This window comes from Mustela nivalis (assembly GCF_964662115.1).
Source record: "Mustela nivalis genome assembly, chromosome: 9".
NCBI classification, from domain to species: domain Eukaryota; kingdom Metazoa; phylum Chordata; class Mammalia; order Carnivora; family Mustelidae; genus Mustela; species Mustela nivalis.
Genome location: NC_139028.1, coordinates 105227339 through 105242709, shown reverse-complemented (window position 1 = coordinate 105242709; position 15371 = coordinate 105227339). Strand labels below are relative to the sequence as shown.

General features: G+C 36.0%; 1 protein-coding gene and 1 long non-coding RNA gene across 2 annotated transcripts in view; one reads left to right on the top strand and one right to left on the bottom strand.

Annotated features, from left to right (window-relative positions):
* Window positions 1–15371, bottom strand: part of LOC309873033 — a 697683-nt gene that overhangs the window by 435941 nt on the left and 246371 nt on the right. The gene's annotated exons all lie outside the window — the stretch shown is intronic.
* LOC309872911 (olfactory receptor 4C11-like) lies at window positions 12140–13072 on the top strand (the record flags this gene model as incomplete). The annotated part of the gene is made up of 1 exon (XM_082747881.1): window positions 12140–13072. One exon carries the CDS (start codon window positions 12140–12142, stop codon window positions 13070–13072), a length of 933 nt encoding a protein of 310 aa, XP_082604007.1.

Genomic DNA, 15371 nt, shown 5'->3' with positions numbered 1-15371 from the left:
ATTATGGAGAGCACATATTGCATGAAGCCCTGGGAGGGTGCTTAAACAATGAATCTTGGAACACTGAAAGAATAAAATAAAATCTATAAATAAATAAATAGGCAAGCATAAAAAATAATAATAGAATAAAATAAAGAATGGATTGTTCATCTAATATCTCCTTAACTCCCTTTGTTGGGTCTAAAAGACATACCTTTTATCATGGCTGTGATAAATAAATTTGGCACAGTAGTCCTAGCACCCGTGAAAACCTTTATGATCACTGCTTTTTGTAGACCAGCCCTTTAGCATCACTAAACTGGGAAATTACCATGGAATGAGAGATAGTTGATCCCAGATAATAGTGGCCACGTTGAAGTACTCAAGCTCCTCAATGGGAAGGTAGACATGCTTCCCATAAAGGAGAGAAGATGAAATACACCAATGAGATAATCAATACAAGCAGACTAACCATCTTGGGGTACTTTTTGACAGTGTTCTTAGAAGCAAAATAGAGAGGAAACCTACTCAATATTACTTATCCAAGGTAGCAAAAAAAGGTCTAGGTTAAGCAAACAGAAGTCTAACTTAATCATAAAATCAGAGATTCATGGCTTCACATTAATTCCCAGTCTGGAACCAGTTTATGGACTCAAATTTGTTAAATAAAGGGAAGATTTGATTCCCTTGAGGAAAGACCCTGAGACATTTCTATATATTAATCCTCCACTCACCTTTCCCCAAGAGAGACCTCAGGTATTCTCTCAGTCAAATTTTGCATTGGAGAAAAGAAATTATCCAGTCTTTCAGGCACTTCTGGACATAATGACCTGAAACTGATTCTAGGAAATCCAAAACAACCCTATGATCCACCAGTCAGAACAGGAGCTTATGGAGGAATGAGTCATTGGAGCTGTAGCTCAGGCCTAATCTGTGCTCTAGGCAGGTCAATGAATTCATCCTATGGTTGCTTCCCCAGTTCCAGAATGCATTATTTGCATTGCAGGAGAGAGATGGATCTTAGGGAATGACAGTGGTTACTTACATGTTTAATCAGGTTGAGACTCAAAGAATTGCAACAGCTATAGCAGGTGTGGTTTCCTTGCTTCAACAAAATGACACATTTTCTGGTACCTGGTATGCAGTCCCTGATTTGGCAACTGCTTCTTATCTCCCTGTCTGTAAGGACCATCAGAAGCAGTTTGATTGGGGTGCCTGGGTGGCACAGTGGGTTAAGCCTTTGCCTTCAGCTCAGGTCATGATCTCAGGGTCCTGGGATCAAGCACGGCATCGGCTTCTCTGCTCAGCAGGGAGCCTGCTTCCTTTCCTCTCTCTCTGCCTGGCTCTCTGCCTACCTGTGATCTCTCTCTGTCAAATAAATAAATAAAATCTTTAAAAAAAAAAAAAAGAAGCAGTTTGATTTCAGGTTACAAGGCCAGTAATATGTCTTCATGCCCTACCACAGGAGTGTGTCACCTCTCCAGAAGTATGTCATAATTTAGTTCATAGACACCTCGATTGCCTTTTATTTTACCATACTGTACCAGTATGTACAGTGTGCTGAGTGGATCTAATGATCAAGACGTATCAACTCTAGATTTATTGCTAAGACATTTTTGTCAGAGATTGGAAAATAAGTGCAATTAAAATCAAGGGAATGAAACACGGGGAAATATCCAGGGCCGGGGGTATAAAGCATATCAAAGTATTTCTTTTGAAAAAAAAAAAAAAAAAAAACTAAAACACGCTAAAAGCAGAGGGGGAGGCAAACCATAGGAGTCTCTTAACTATAGAGAACAAACTGTGGGTTGCTGTAGGAGATGGGAGTGGCTAAATGAGTAATTTAATTTGGATATGAAGGAGGATTTTTGATGTAAGGATCACTGGGTGTTAGAAACAACTAATGAATCACTAAATTCTATTCCAAAATGAATAATACTGTGCATTTAACTAAACTGAATTTAAATAAAACCAGAAAAAAAAATATCTCTTTGAAGGTAAAGCTTATCTTGGTCCATCTATCCCCTCCAGCATCAGAAGGTATAAAATATCCAAAAGGACTGTTTGGACAAAGAAGACAACAGCTTTTTTTCTCTGGGTGTTTTACTTTGGCTTATTTTTCAAGTGACTCAAAAAGCTGCTAGTCTGAGTTGGACTAAAGACAAGGCTCTACCACAGGTCCAGACTGTGGTGCAAGCTTCTATTCCACGTGAGGGCTAAAATTCCACAAAATCAATGGTTCTTGAAGTGTCAGTGGAAGAAGAGGATGCTATTGGAGTCTAGCCATTATCCATATATGGATTGCAGTGCAGACCTTCAGGATTTTGGAGCAAATTCCAGCCATCCTATACAGATCATTACATTCCTTTTGAGAACTGGCTCTTAGCCTGATATTGAGCCTTAGTACAGAATAAGGCTTAACTATGGGCTAAAAGTTTCTGTGAAATTTGAACTGTTCTTCATGAATTTGGTGTTTTCAGATGCAGAACCATAGAGTTGGTATCCAAAGCAGCACTCCATTATGGGACAGACAGTCTCCTTTTATATGTGGTTTTGCTTCCCATGCTACAGTTACCTGATGTTCAGGAGCAGATGATCCTCCTTCTGACACTATGTCAGAAGGTCAGTGGTAGTCTAATGCTACAACATAATGCCTGTGTCATTCACCATATTTCATCTCATCAGATCACCATTTTATCATCTCACATCATCAAAGGAGGAAGGGGGAGTACAGTACACTCAGGTATATTGAAAGAGAGAAACAATATTCAGACACTTTTGTTAAAATATTGAGATTTTTTTATGTTATTATTGTTATCTGTTAGCTTGTCTATTTTCTAAATTAATCCTTATCACAGGGATGGATGTATAAGAAAAACATTATGTACATAGGGATCAATAATATCCATAGTCTTAGTCACCCACTTGGGGTCTTGATTTACATCACTCTCCCCACAAAAGGAGGGGATACATTATAGGTGATCTGTCCCATGCAGGAACTGAAGAAAATGTTACATGAAGAAGTACCCAAATGTTCACACTCCCCACTTTTGCTACCATGCTTTCTCTCTCCCAGCCTACACCAAAGGCCTTGTTGGGAATCCACTATGATCAAGTGACAGAAGAAAGTATTTGGACCTGATATATAGAAAATTCAGCAATGATATGAATGATATGTAGGTACACCTCAAAAGTGAAAAGATACAACACCACATTCTCATTATGGAAAAACCCCTGAAGGTCCATGGTGAAGGGGCTTCTCTCAATGAATAAAATGTGAAACAATGCACCCAGTGTTCACTTTCTTTGAATGTGAAATGGCTAGATGTAGAAAGTATACTAATTCATAGGTTTTTGGACTGAGATTTTGCTGAATAATTAGGGACTTGGGAAAAAAAAAAACAAATAAAGAAACAAACATTAATGGGAAACTGTTAAAAAGAAAATTTGAGGAAGAGTCATATTTCCATACCTTTCTGAATGAAAAAAACACAAAATATATTTATGTCCATTGTGAACACTCACCAAGGCCTGATCAGCAGAGGAGGATTATAAGAATCAAGTGCAAGGAATGACCCAGTTGGTGCAAACCAGTCAGCCTATTTCCCATGCATTCCTGGCATTAACCACTGGGGTCACGAACAAAGTGATCTCAGTGGCAGAGATGGAGATTATACATGATCCCAACAGCATAGACTTCCACCCACTAAAGCTACCATGGGCATGACCACTGCCAAGGGCCAACTCAGCAGATGCAACGTGAAGTCCCCGATATGGCAGCATTCCTTATCATGAACAGCTTGGGTTCTGGTGGATTCCATGGACTGTTTCCGTCACGGAAGGGCAGTGTTTCGTTCCTACTGAAATAGACACTTCCTTTGGGTAGAAATTTACATTCCCTGCATGCAATGTTGTTAATAAAACTACTATCCATGGACTTAGAGAATTTTTAATCCAAAATCATAGCATTTCACACATTACTTTTAATCAACAATCTCACTTCATAGTAAATAAACTGCCACAATGGGCCATGCTCATGGAATTCATTGGTCTTATCATATTTTTCACTGTCTTGAAGGAATTGACCTGATAAAATAGGAGAATGACATTTTACAGAATTAGTTCTAGTATGATCTATGTAGCAATGCCTTCCAGGGTTGGAGCAAGAGTCCTCAGTTCTTTGGAAGGCCATATATGTTCTGAATCAGCATCAATTTCATGTTGCTCTTCCTCCCATGGCCAGGTCCTATAATCAAAAAATAGGAATGGGAGAAACACCACATATTTTTACTCTTAGTGACTCACTAGCAAAATTTTTGCTTCCTATTCCCATTTGCTTATGCTCCTCTTCCTTTGAGGTGTTCATTCCAAAGGGAGAAATGCTTCCCACATGATACACAACAAGATTCTATTGAAAAGAGTGTTAAGACTGCTGCCTGACCACTTTGGGTAGCTTATGCCTTTAAATCAATAGGCAAAGAAGGTTTCTGCACTGGTTGGGGTGAATGATCCTGACAACCAATGAGAAATTGGACTACTACTCCACAATAGAGGTAACGAAGAGCATAGGTAGAATACTGGAGTTCCTGTAGACACTTAGTCATCATGTTCTGTGATAAGGTCAGTAAAAACTATAGCAACCTAATCCAGGGAGAACTACTAATTTCCCAGACCCTTCAGTAATGAAGGTTTGTGTCACTCCAGAAGCTAAAGAACCGCAACCAGGTTTGGTACTTGCTGAGGGCACATTGAATACAGAATGGGTAATGGAAGGAAGTAATTATAAATAAACCATGTGACTGTTACAAAAATTAAGACTGTAATTATTGTATTTACTTCTTATATTATGAATAATTCTGTGTCTGAATATATATATATGAAGAAAAAGTCTTTGTTTTCTTCTCTTTCTATTACCTTATCATGAAACTGAAAATATATTGATATTCAGCCTTATATTTTAGTATTTTATTTTCCATCATAGTTTTTATTTTATTTTTTTTAAGATTTTATTTATTTATTTGACAGAGAGAGATCACAAGTAGATGGAGAGAGGCAGGCAGAGAGAGAGAGAGGGGAGCAGGCTCCCTGCTGAGCAGAGAGCCTGATATGGGACTTGATCCCAGGACCCTGAGATCGTGACCTGAGCCAAAGGCAGCGGCTTAACCCACTGAGCCACCCATGCGCCCTTCCATCATAGATTTTAACTAACTAAATTCAAGTAGAAAGTCAAAATCACCCCCAAAATTTGCCTTTTCTTCTTGTGGAGGTTTTAGTGTATATATATATTTTTTTGTATACAGGATTGTTATGTGATGTTAGGTGGTATTATAAACATTTGTAGTGTTTATGGGAGGTTAAGTATGATTTACAGAGATGTGTATAGGTACTACAAGGATAATCAATGGGCTTTTAACAATTAATTTTATGTGTTAACTTATCTAGACCATAGGGTGCTCAGATATTGCTTTCACTGTTGTTTTGGGTTATGACTATGAGATTTTTCAGGATGATATTAACTTTTGAACTGTTAGAATGAATAAAGTAGATTCTCACTGATGTCGGGTCCTCATCTAATGAAATGGAGGCCTGAAAATTACAAAAGCCTAACCTCCCCTGAGTAAGAGGGAATTCTCCTGCCTGAGAGCCTTCAGACTGAACCATTAGCTCTTCTTGTCCGATAACTTGCCCTCTGACACATTAACCCTTCCCTGATTTTATACTAGTCTCCTGTCTATGGACCTGAACTAGGACATCATCTCTTTCTGGTTAACTGAAGTTTCTGGTGTTTAGACTCAAAATGGGACTTATATTACACAGATTTCGCACTTGCCAGATTCCATATACACAAAAGCAAATTATTGTGTGTGTATGTGTATTTGTGTGTACAGAAAGATATCAGATCTTCATGGATCAAGAGACTCAATATTGTTCAGATGTCAATAATATATGAAACAATATACATTTTATACTACCCCTATAAAAACTCCAATGACAATTTTTGCAGACATAGAAAAATCAGCTACAAGTTTCATATGGAATATCAAGGGATCTTTAATCAAATAAAAATTCTTGAAAAGAAAAATTTGTATGTACCAAATTTCCTGATTTTAAAATTATTATAAAGCTATGTAATCAAAACTATGGTAACGGCATTAAGCCAGGGACATAGAGAAATGGAATGAACTGGAGAGCCCAAAATGTACCATCCCTTATATGGTCAACTGAATTTCTGCAAGGACGCCAACACCATCCAACAGGAAAGAATAATGTTTTCAGCAAATAGTTTAGCTTAACTAGATATTCAAAATCTAGTTATGCAAAAGAAAACTAGATATGCAAAAGAAGGAAAGCAGGGGTGCCTGGGTGGCTCAGTGGGTTAAGCCTGTGGCTTCCACTCAGGTCATGATCCCAAGGTTCTGGGATTGTACCATACATCAGGCTCTCTGCTGGGCAGGCACCTTGCTCCCTGCCCCACCACTCTACCCACTTGTAATCTCTGTGTGTCAAATAAATAAATAAAACCCCTAAAAAAAGAATGAAGGCAGATCCCTAAATTACACTATAGACCAAATAAACTCCAAATGAATCAAAGACTGAAGTATAAGAATAAAACTATAAAATGATTAGAAGGAAAAACTAATGATGTATTTTATGTTGGCTAGCTGAACAGAACAACCAAAAAAGAATAAAATATAAATGAAATAAAAGCTTCAGGACATTAACTTAGGAAATAATTTCTTGAATATGACACCATAAAAACACAGGTTACAGAAGAAATAAACAAATTAATTAAACTATCTCAAAACTAAAAATTGCTATGTATCAAAGGCCACAATCAACAGAATAAAAGGCAACTTGTGGCATTCCTAAAACTCAATATGAACAAAAGGTGAGTAAACATTTCTCAAAAAATATATATAAATGAGCAATGAGCAACAGAAAAAGATACTGAACATCACTAAACACACTCATGCACACTGTCCATAAAATATAAAAATGTTGAAGTCACTGTGAAAGAAATTAAAACCTTCTTCAGAAAGTTAAGAATACAATGACCAAGTCATCCAGCATTTCCACTTCTGGGAATATGCAAAAGCGCTGGAAGTGGGGACTGGAAGAGATATGTGTACCCTCATGTCCATATCAGCACTAGTCATGATAACCCAAATGTGCAACCCATGTGTCCATCAACGTATGGATAAACCAAATGTGGAATGCATATAATGGTATATTATTCATCACAGAAATGGAAGGAATTTCTGACCTATGTTTGACACAGATATACTCTGATGACATATTGAATGAAATAAACTGTGTATCGTCATGTCTTCTTCAATACCTCCAGACACTGACAGTTTCTCTGAATATCCTTTTATTGATTTATTTCAGTTATGTTGAATATACAAGATTTTATTATTTTCTCTTGTGTGAATTCTAGAGCTTACTCAGTGCCCACCACAATAATTCTGCTCAACTTTCCTTGTTTTTGATAAACTTGAATGTTTTGAGGAGAACTAGCAGCACATTTTATATAAATCTTTATTTGGGGTTTGTTTGATATTTTATTGAAGATTGGACTGGAGCCATGGGTTATTGGGAGAAGAGACACAGAGGCAAAGTGCCATTTGCATCACATGATGCCAGTGGGTACATACTTTCATTGTGCCTCATCATTCTTGAGGTTGACCTTGATCACCTGGATGAAGTAATGTTTGCCACATTTCTCCTCTGTAAATTTATTTCCCCTGCTGCATTCCACAATGCACCTATTGGAAGGAGTTCCCTGGTGTTCAGCTCACAAATAAGAGATTGAGTGTTACCCTATAACCCTTTCAGAGCAGAATATCTACTAAATAATTAGGAAAATTTTTAATAGAAGATTTGTCTATTATTCCCTATTTATTAGCTATTTATTTAAGTGTACATATCATTACAAACTTGTGGGGTTTTTAAACTCTGAGTTATATATCAATTTGTGTCATTTATTTTGTTGTTCAATTCATTTCTAGCTCTAGGAATTGTAGGCTGTTTCCAGTGGCTTTGTGTCCCTTTGGCATATTCTTATCACAGTGTCAGTTACTTGTCTATGTGTATTACCACTTTCTTGCCAGTTTATCTCACACATTTCCCACCTGAGACCTAGAATCAGCCTTTTGTTTAAGAAATCCTAATTAATTTTTTTTTATAAAGGTATCAGGAATCAAGTTCTGCCACTAGATCACTAGATAGTCACTGCTTTTTTTTTTTAAATTCTAGTCAAAACCTGTCATTTAAGGCACACATAATTTAATTGCAAGAAGAGATCAGCTTTTCCCCCAAATCCATTAATACATAGTGAAGATCAAGTTCTTAATCAAATCTAGCTCATGCATCTTAATTAAAAGGGAGGGAACACTTTAGGAAATGACCTTCCACAGACTCCTATATTTTGCATCATTCATGTTTAAATACTGCTGTAGGAAAGGCAAAAGAAAAATATTTCCCTGTCAAAATTACAAGTGAGAGCGGATATCAGAAAGTGTGAGAAGAATCCTGGACCAACTTTGTCTTTTGGAATGCTGGTGAGAACCTAAACCTCAGTAACATCAAAAGAGATCAGACAGAATTTTAAAAGGATATTTTTTATTCTCATTGGAGTAAAGAATGGCCAAATTACATTGAGAAGAAAAGAGAATGACTGAACATCCTACCCTTTGCATAAACGCTTAACAAAACTGGTGAGTTTGTGTTGGGGATTAACTTAGTTTTATGTCATACTCTGAGAAAATTCATCTGATCTATGCCAAATGTGCACCCTAATACATAAAAGACATTTGTGAAAGGATAGAAAGCTTAGGGAATTTTCTACAAGTGCTTGACAATCTAAACTGAGAAGACAGAATAAAAGAAATACACAATAGCTCCTGGTGGAGAGAGAGGCAAATAAAAATTGTATCTAGTCCAGTGTTCCAGGATGCTCTGTGGAGATGATGATTTTACTTGGGATGTAGTAGGCTTCCCTTTTCAGTGGTCACAGAGTATCATAGGACTGAACACTATTGGTTTGTATCAAGTGGAAATTCTCTTAATTCTTTCATTTACTTTATGAATACCTATTATTGAATATGTACATTTTTCTAGACACTTGAATTCAGCAGTGAACAAATAAATATTACCTTCCTTATGTTGCTTCTTTAGAATGTATGCCACTCAAAACTATTCTTATTTGAACAATCCAAATCTTTCAGTCTGTATCTTTGTAAGACACATGATAGATAATAGATGATGGATGATAGATGATAGATAGATAGACAGATGATAGATAGTTCATACATACATACACAATAGGTTGATAGATGATACATAGAAACGTAGATAGTAAATTGATAAGTAGATGTGTGCATGAATGGATAGACAGATAGACATCTCTTTATAATAATTACTTGTTAGAAACTTTGGACAAGTTTTCACTCCTGTTTGCTGAAGAGCTGGACAAAAAGCACATTCAGCAAACTCAAGAATGTACAGGAACCTGTAGTGAATGGCAGTGCGGTGGGGACAGTGCAGCTGAGGCATGATGTGGTAAAGATCGTTGAGTCCAGAGCTGTCTCTACAGTGACTCACCTTTTTACACAGATATTTAAATCTTGCTCTAGCCCTAGAAATCTTGCTGTTTCTGCAGCCTGTGTCAGAATACGGTTGTTATGTATCAGTAATATGCCAAAGGCAGCAATAAACCATCTACTAAGAGAAGGTATTTAAAAAGCTTTATTTTGATGCAGCATTATTATGACAGATTTTCAACTACTAATGGGAATATTTTAAAAGATAAGTCGTCCTCCTAACTTTGATTCCAAGAATAGAGTTTCCCCATCCTGAGGCCAAAAATATACTATCTTAATATTCTCATAAATACAATTAACTGATATGAGTCTGTGTGTGTGTGTGTGTGTGTGTGTGTGTGTGTGTGTGATATTATTTTGTTGTCAATGAAAATATTACCATCTTCAACAGAAAGTCCTGAACTCTGCCACTTTACAACATATTTTAGAATCCATTGTACATATATCAACTTCCTTTTGTTTGATGATTGCATAAATTCAATCCCTGAATCATTTAGCTTCCTTCTGGTGGACATTGAACTTGTTTCAACATGGAAAGGAATGATGTGATGATCTTCCAGCCCATGAGTGAGATTATTTGCAGCAAATACATATACCAGACCTGTGTCTATGTGACGTTGAAATATCATCAATGCTAAAAATTAACCCCAGAAAGACTGTATCTTCTTAAACTCCTGACAAGAATGTGTGGAATCAATTGTGTCCAACATAATTTTCAGAACTGTTTGTTAAAAGACATTTATCAAAACTGTCATTTTGTTAATCTAGGTGAAAAGATAAATAATTGGATTTGAGTGGAATATATTTTTCTATGAAAGAAATTGATAAACTTTTCACATTATTTTTAATAAGAAGAATGCCTTTGAGATCAGTTATTTTACACATTTTCATTTTAACTGTTTTTTTTTTTTTAATTTTCTTGGTTTATTTAGAGAGAGAGAGAACACAAAAGCAGGGGAAGGTACAGAGGAAGAGGGAGAGATAGAATCTTGAACAAGCTCCATCCCCAGTACAGAACCTAGCATGGGACTGGATTCCAAAACCCTGAGACCATGACCTGAGTGGAAATCAAGAGTCAAATATTTAACCAGCTGAGCTACCCACGCACCATGTGGCTTGTGTTCTCAATCTTGAGATCCATTTATATTTGAGAAAATCCGGCTTTTGTCTGCAATACATGTTGGAAATATACTTAAATGCCTTGGCACTTATACATTTAATTGTGCTATTATATGGGAAATGTATGTGATAAAGACATAAAAGGATTTTTCCAGTTTGGTATATATAAATTAATATTCATTTCTTTCCTATTTCTAACTTTTACTAAAGTCAAGGCATGGGAATTGCAAGAACATATGTTCCAAGAATCATATGAAAAAGTTTTAGGGGCACCTGGGTGGCTCAGTGGGTTAAAGCCACTGCCTTCGGCTCAGGTCATGATCTCAGGGCCCTGGGATCGAGTCCCGCATCAGGCTCTCCGCTCAGCGGGGAGCCTGCTTCTCTTTCTCTCTCTCTCTGCCAGCCTCTCTACCTACCTGTGATCTCTCTCTGTCAAATGAATAAATAAAATCTTAAAAAAAAAAAAAAAAGTTTTAGCTATGACCTGCAGTTTCTTTATCTCATTGTCTAAATCCCTGGTGCTTAAAATAACATGAAATTTGAAACAATATTTTGATTTATGCCAAATGTTCCTTATTTATCCTTTATTTTAGAATCAGTTTCTCTTTGTGTCTTAAGAAAATATGCAGAAAGACCCATCAAAATACTGGACAAGGTGAATAATTCTACTTTGGACAACATAGGATAATGTAAAAAAGTATAAAATGTTATGATAGAAGCTGAATTCACAACTATAAGCAACTATAAATTACAGAGGGTTAAAGTAAAAGGAAGTAAATTTAGTCAAGGGAACAGATCAAAATAAACTTAATGATGGACTAAATGAATTGACCAAACATTCACTGCAAAAATATTACTTATTTTTCTTTTGTCTTTTTCTCTCTTCCCCTCAACTTGTCTCTCTCTCTCATAGGTTTCCTTAAACAAACAAATAAACAAAAGTATTAAAAGTTTCTGTGTCATTCATTGAATGTTCAGAATATTTACTAGAAGATACTTCATAAATATCTATCAAGTTCTAAAAGTATGAAAGCACATTATGTATATCATGCATGAGTTTTCTCCTTTTTGCAACATTCTACCTTAATGGTCCATGATGTAAAATAAGGAAAGATATTCAGCTCAGAAAGATATCCTCTCATAATAAATTCATTAAATTAATGTTTATTATGCCTGAAGAATTGGGCACTTTCTCATTATTAATATATTTCCTTGTTTCCATAAGCAACCAGGAGAATAGATTGTGAATAAATATTATGATCTCAGCGTTATTCAAAGGAAAACAAAACACAGAAGATAAGGGATTACCCACTGGTAAGTGGCCCATTCATGAACAAGCATATGAATTTGACCTCTAAATGGAGTATTCACTTCCTCATATTTCTTTCTTTACGGATTAATTATCTCTAACCTGCATTTTCTCCACTTGGCCTGAAATAATGAAGCAAAATAACACTGTTACTGAGTTCATACTGCTAGGATTGACCCAAGACCCAATGAAAAAGAAGATGGTATTTGTAATCTTCTTCATATTTTATGTGGGAACTGTGGTAGGGAATTTGCTCATTATTGTGACCATCAAGTCCAGCCAGACACTTGGGAGCCCCATGTACTTTTTCCTATTTTATTTGTCCCTTGCTGATTCCTGCTTCTCAACTTCCACAGCCCCAAGACTAATTGTGGATTCACTCTCTGCACAAAGAACCATATCTTACCAGGAGTGCATGACTCAAGTCTTTGCAATACATTTCTTTGGCCCCATGGAGGTCTTTGTTCTCATTCTCATGGCTATTGATCGCTACGTGGCTATTTGTAAGCCCTTACATTACCCAACCATCATGAGACAGCAGGTTTGCACAATCCTGATCATTCTTGCATGGATAGGAGCTTTTATCCATTCCATTGCTGAGATAATGCTGGCCTTGAAATTGCCTTTCTGTGGACCCAATTTGATTGATCATTACTGCTGTGATTTGCAGCCCTTGCTAAAACTTGCATGCATGGACACCTATATGATCAACCTAGAATGGGTGTCTAATAGTGGGAGCATTTGCACAGGCAGTTTTGCGATTCTGATAATTTCATACATTGTCATCTTGCATTCACTGAGAAACCACAGTGCAGAAGGGAGGAGAAAAGCTCTCTCCACCTGCATTTCTCACATCATCGTAGTAGTCTTATTCTTTGTTCCATGTATATTCATATATGCACGCCCCCCAACCACTTTCCCTATGGACAAGATGGTGTCCGTATTTTATACTATTGGGATCCCTTTTCTCAACCCATTCATCTACACACTGAGGAATGCAGAAGTGAAAAATGCCATGAGAAAGCTATGGCGTATCACAACTACCTCAGAAAGCAAGCGATGAATTGAGGGTTTTGGTTGATTCTTTAATCTGTACAGATGTCAAATATAATAGTGTATATCCTCACTTGTCCAACACACTCTATTACAATGCACCTGATTCCTTACTTTTTTTCTGTACTTCTGCTCTCGAACTTGTAGCTTCCCTTGTAATGCTAGCCAGGTTCTTTCCTCTCCTGAGAGTTCAATTCTGACATTGTTGATTATGAAATATTCCTCACATTTCAGTCTACACTCTGGTTTGATAAGAAGAAAGATATCTATACACAATCACACCTGTTCAAAAAGTGAGTATTCATAAATTAAAAAAGAGCATATTCTCTGATTTGTAATTCTCTCTATAGAAAATTTCAAATAAGGTATCCTTCTTTCTCTTGAACACATCAGAGCAAAGGAGCTAACTTTATGTGTTAGCTATCATTCATTCATTTTAAAGATTTCCATAATTGTAAACACAGGACCAAAAAAGGGTGTGTGTGTGGGGGGGGGGTTATTATTATTATTATTATTATAGTAATAATAATTTATTATTTATTTTTCCTCTACCATTCATTCATTTTAAAGATTTCCATAATTGTGAACACAGCACCAAAAAAGGGTGTGTGTGTGTGTGTAATTATTATAGTAATAATAATTTATTATACTATTATTATTACTATTATTATTATTATTACTATTATTATTATTACTATTCACCTTATTTTTCCTTTGACTATCAGGAAAATTGAAGCATTATTTATGGGATTTTTTTTATGTAAGGGATTTTTTAAATATAACATTACATGCCCTGTAGATATTCAGCTAATTTGTATGATTTCTATATAGGAGCTACAAGAGAATTCTACAACTCTAAAAGGAAAAGAAGAAAAATAATGTTTGTTGTTAAAACTAAATAATAATTTAAAATACACCATAGATAAAACATATTTTTTGAGATTGACATACAGAAAAGTAGAACCCACTTTGGAAGGGGGGGGCATATTATTTCATTTACTGCTATGTTTTATAAATGGGATAAAGGAAATTACCAGAGGTATTCAGAAATACTTACTTGAATATCTCTAGTTAAAGTGAACCTGGAGTTAGAGTGAACCTGCTTTTGTAGCAGGAAGCCACTTTGTTTCTCTATTTGTCCTTTCCTAGTAAAGCAGTAGTGTGGATTGACAAGTTAGAATTGCCAATATAATTCAGTGTTCAGGGGAACCTGGGTGGCTCAGTAGGTTAAAGCCTCTGCCTTCGGCTCAGGTCATGATCTCAGGGTCCTGGATTCAATTCCTGAATCAGGCTCTCTGCTCAGTGGAGAGACTGCTTCCTCCTCCCTCTCTGCCTGCCTCTCTGCCTACTTGTGATCTCTGTTTGTCAAATAAATAAATAAAATATTTTAAAAAATTAAAAAAAGAATTTGGTGTTCATAATTAATAGAGCAGATTAGTTACCATGAGATTTTCTCATGAATTTTTAACACATTGATTTCAGAGAGTACAAGAGTGTTAATTCAAAGGTGTACATGCCCCTGATATTTATCTCCAATAGCAAATCTATGGACACAGCCCAAGTTTTCATTGAATGATGAATGGAATAGACAGGAGGTATGTATTTCTCAGCCATTAAAAAGAATGAGATAGTGCCATTTGCAATGACGAGGTTTGAGCTAGAGACAGGCTAAGCTAACCAAGTCAGTCAATGAAAGAGAGATACCATATGATTTCACTCGTGTGGAAATTAAGAAAACAATGAGTATAGAGAAAAACAGAGAGAGGTGGGCAAATCAAAAAATGGGTTATTAACTATAGAAAACAACCAGATGGTTACCAGAGGGGAGGTGTCTAGGAGGGATTAAATAGGTGATGGGAATTAAGGAATCGACATGTTGTGATGGGCACTTGGTACGGTATGTAAGTGTTGAATCTCTAAATTGTACACCTGGAAATCATACTACACTGTATGTTAACTAACTGTAATCTAAAAAAAAAAATTGAAAAATAAATAAAAAATAAAATTCATTACTTTCATGTATTCAAGTTGACCACATCCTTAGTAACTGTTACAAGATTCCAGTTTATTTTAATGCTGTTGCCCATTATTTACCTTGAAAAACCTTTCTAATATCAATAGTTTCCTCTTGTCAAATTTATTTTAAAATAAATTCATGGAAGTATCATGTTTTCAATCTTCTCACTACTTTTTGATTTCTGGGGTATAATAAAGTTAATGACTGCACTAGTGTCCAAAGTAGGCATGTTGATGGACAAAAAAATATATATATATATATATATATATACACACACACACACATACACACA